Source organism: Micropterus dolomieu, unplaced genomic scaffold, assembly GCF_021292245.1.
Source record: "Micropterus dolomieu isolate WLL.071019.BEF.003 ecotype Adirondacks unplaced genomic scaffold, ASM2129224v1 contig_9065, whole genome shotgun sequence".
NCBI lineage: Eukaryota > Metazoa > Chordata > Actinopteri > Centrarchiformes > Centrarchidae > Micropterus > Micropterus dolomieu.
The window spans coordinates 1-3,130 of record NW_025738051.1 but is presented as its reverse complement, the minus strand read 5'-3'; the positions used below and the strand labels follow the sequence as shown (position 1 = coordinate 3,130).

At 46.1% G+C, this 3,130-nt stretch overlaps 1 protein-coding gene across 1 annotated transcript; it reads left to right on the top strand.

Moving 5' to 3' along the window:
- Positions 1-350: 350 nt before the first annotated feature.
- LOC123965286 (arf-GAP with coiled-coil, ANK repeat and PH domain-containing protein 2-like) lies at positions 351-3,016 on the top strand (the record flags this gene model as incomplete). Its single annotated transcript, XM_046041852.1, has 7 exons — positions 351-415; positions 1,011-1,194; positions 1,274-1,318; positions 2,077-2,172; positions 2,272-2,346; positions 2,701-2,804; positions 2,905-3,016. Coding segments are annotated over exons 1-7 (675 nt in total), but the record flags the coding sequence as incomplete, so codon positions are not given.
- Between the last annotated feature and the right edge of the window lie 114 nt (positions 3,017-3,130).

Genomic DNA, 3,130 nt, shown 5'->3' with positions numbered 1-3,130 from the left:
GTTTCCAAAACGTCTCTGGTGAATCTCGCGGACTCGACTCGCAAGCCTCGGTATGCACAGATTTGATTGGCTGAGCAGCGTCACATGAGACGATTGGAGCACATGCGATTGGTCTGTGAGTTTCCTGGTCCTCTAAACCAGTACAGTAAATGCTAGAAAAGCTGCGCGGGTTAAAATAGAAACGCTCCGTCACGAGGTAGTAAGTCTCAATAATAAATGTGCTGTAGGTCGGCGGTCCGGAGAGGACGTCTGCTGGGTCCGGATCCGGACCGCGGTCCGCCTATTAGTGACCTCTGCTACACAGTGACGAGTAGCAGCAGCAGTACTGTGTTCACCCGTCTGTCTTTTGTCCTCAGATGTTGTTTGATCAGACTCAGAGAGCCATCAGCCAGCAGCTGACCAACCTCTGTACACAGTAGGTCCAAAACACACACACGTTTTTTACAGAGGACACTTTTGAATTGTGTCCTAAATTAAACACGTTTATCAGTTAAGTCAAGAAAGTTGCAGTTTGTCATAAAACTGTTGAAGTATAAGACTGTGAAGATATATAATTACAAAGACTGCAACCAAAAAAGTTATGACGTCACATGTGACTTTTTCTCTCCATGGCTGAAGCTAATGTTATTGAAACTAACGTCACTGATGTTAACGTTACTGACGCCAACGTTGATGCTAACATTAGTCAAGCTAACGTGACCTAAGCAAATATCACTGAAGCTAACGACCCTGAAACTAACGTTACTGAAGCTAACGTTATTGAAGTGTCTCTGATGCTAACATTAGTCAAGCTAACGTGACCTATGCAAATATCACTGAAGCTAACGACCCTGAAACTAACGTTACTGAAGCTAACGTTATTGAAGCGTCACTGATGCTAACATTACTGAAGCTAACGTGACCTAAGCAGCCGAGTAATAATACAAACACTAATTTCCTTGTGACGACGATGCTGATGATGATGATGATGATGATGATGCTGATGATGATGATGATGATGTGTGTCTGAGGTTCCTGCCCCAGCTGGTGGAGACCAGGAGGGAGTTTGCTCGGATCGGAGAGGATCTGGATACGGCGGCGGTGAAGAACGCTCAGGTGTCTCGCCACAAAGCTGGCGAAGCCGAGCGGGCGAGTCATCTGCTGCTCGCCACACGCAAATGCTATCAACACTTTGCCCTGGACTACTGTCTGCAGGTACGCACGCAGACCAGCTCACAGGGAAAGGTGTTAACTGAATATCAGCCGCTGAAATATTCTTTCCTTTCTTTTCCAGCTCAACACCTTCAAGACTCAGCAGAGACTCGACATCTTAAACTCTGTGAGTTGAGATTTAACTTTATAAACTGTAGTTTAACCTTAGCATAAAGACTGGAAGCAGGGGGAAAGTAGTAGTAAGGGTTGGGTATCGTTTCAGTTTTATTGATTCTGAATCCGGTTCTTATCAGATCTCGGTTCTGGTTCCAACACCTTCACCACAGATCTTCCTCCTGTTCCCCTTCATGGCTAAAGTGAAAGGAGTCTCTCTGTACTAGAAGGGCGTCTCTGGGGACTTGTCTCTAAGTAAAATATATATTGAATCATTTGTAGACATCTTTGGTTTCCCTTCAGTATAAAAGGTGAACGTCGGCTCACCTGTGTTTAGTACCTGAGACGTTGTTGCTGTTAGCGTTAGCTGGATCTGGGAGAGCGCTGAAGCGTTCCTTCAGATTCACGCCGTGTTGAAGGAAACGCTTCGTCACGTCGGAGCTGCTTCCTCTCTCGCACCGAACCTCCTGACTGCAGCTGCTGCAGTTTGTTAGTGAAGCTGAGCCAAACTTTAGAGCGTCTGCTGCGGTCCGCCACGGTCCAGGACCGGAACCAGAAGGACTCTCTCCTTCACGCTTTGTTGACGGGACACGTGAGGTGACGTTAGGTCGGCGTAGCGGCTGCTGGCAGATCAGAGACACTTTGATGGACGGTAAAATGCTCACTGCAGGAAGTTAGGAACCGAGGAGCAGGATCCAAACGCACGAGACTTATCCAATAGTAAAAACTGTTCTAGTACCTTTTCAAAGTACTGATGTGTTTGTTTTTTAGGTGTTCTCCTTCGTCCATGCTCAGTTCACCTTCTTCCACCAAGGCTTCGACCTGCTCAGGGACCTGGAGCCCACCATGAAAACGATGGCAGCCCAGGTCCTGACCTCTGACCCCTTTCTCTGAATTATTAGAAATTATTTGGTTCCTCCTCCTCTGCGATCTAACCTCACCGTGTGCTTCTCTTTCTGGCCTCAGCTATCGCAGTTATCAACAGATTGTGCAGCTAAAAGAAAAGACCTGGAGAACTCACACCTGCTGGTCCAGCAGAGAGTAAGGACTCTTCACCAAACACAGTCAGCTGTTTATTATTCCCATTTTCCTCCTCGGGAGCTCATCTGTCTGTCGGGATCTAAATCTGATGCAAAAACAAATGCATAAAAAGATGGCATGGTTCTTTAGTCACAGGAGCGTGCATGCTGGGGGATAAATAAGATGTTCAGCTGTAAAGTAAACTGTTAAAACAACAGTTTGCTTTCTTGAATTAGATGTACAGTACAATCCAGCTGCTGGTTAGCTTAGCTTAGCATAAACACTTGAAACAGGGGGAAACAGCTAGCCTGGCTCTGTCCAAAGGTAACAAAGTCCTAGACCCAGCAACACTGATGTTTTGTATGTGTGTGTTAGGATGCTTCCGGAGAGCCATTGGTCAGCCCGTGTCCCGAGAGTGATGACATCATCCAGGGTTACCTCTTCAAACGCTCCAGGAGGAAATCCAAAACCTGGAAGAGGTACAGACATGATTCTACTGGTTTCTACTCTGTGTGCACGTTTAAATAAATCTTCATGTTATAAAACAAAACTTAATTTTAATATTTAAACTTGTTTCAGATGCTGGTTTTCCATCAGAGACAACCAGCTCTTCTACAGGAAGTCACACAAGGTACATTTAAGTGATGACCTTATTGTGAAAACCGCCGCCAGCAGAGGAGAACAACAGCTTGTAAAGTTCTGTTGATGTTGCGTCCCACCACACAGCAGAGTTTAGGCGGACGGATGTGACAAGGAGGCTCCTTCATGCAAAGCAAAGTCACTGCAGAGGGACATGCAGACTTCA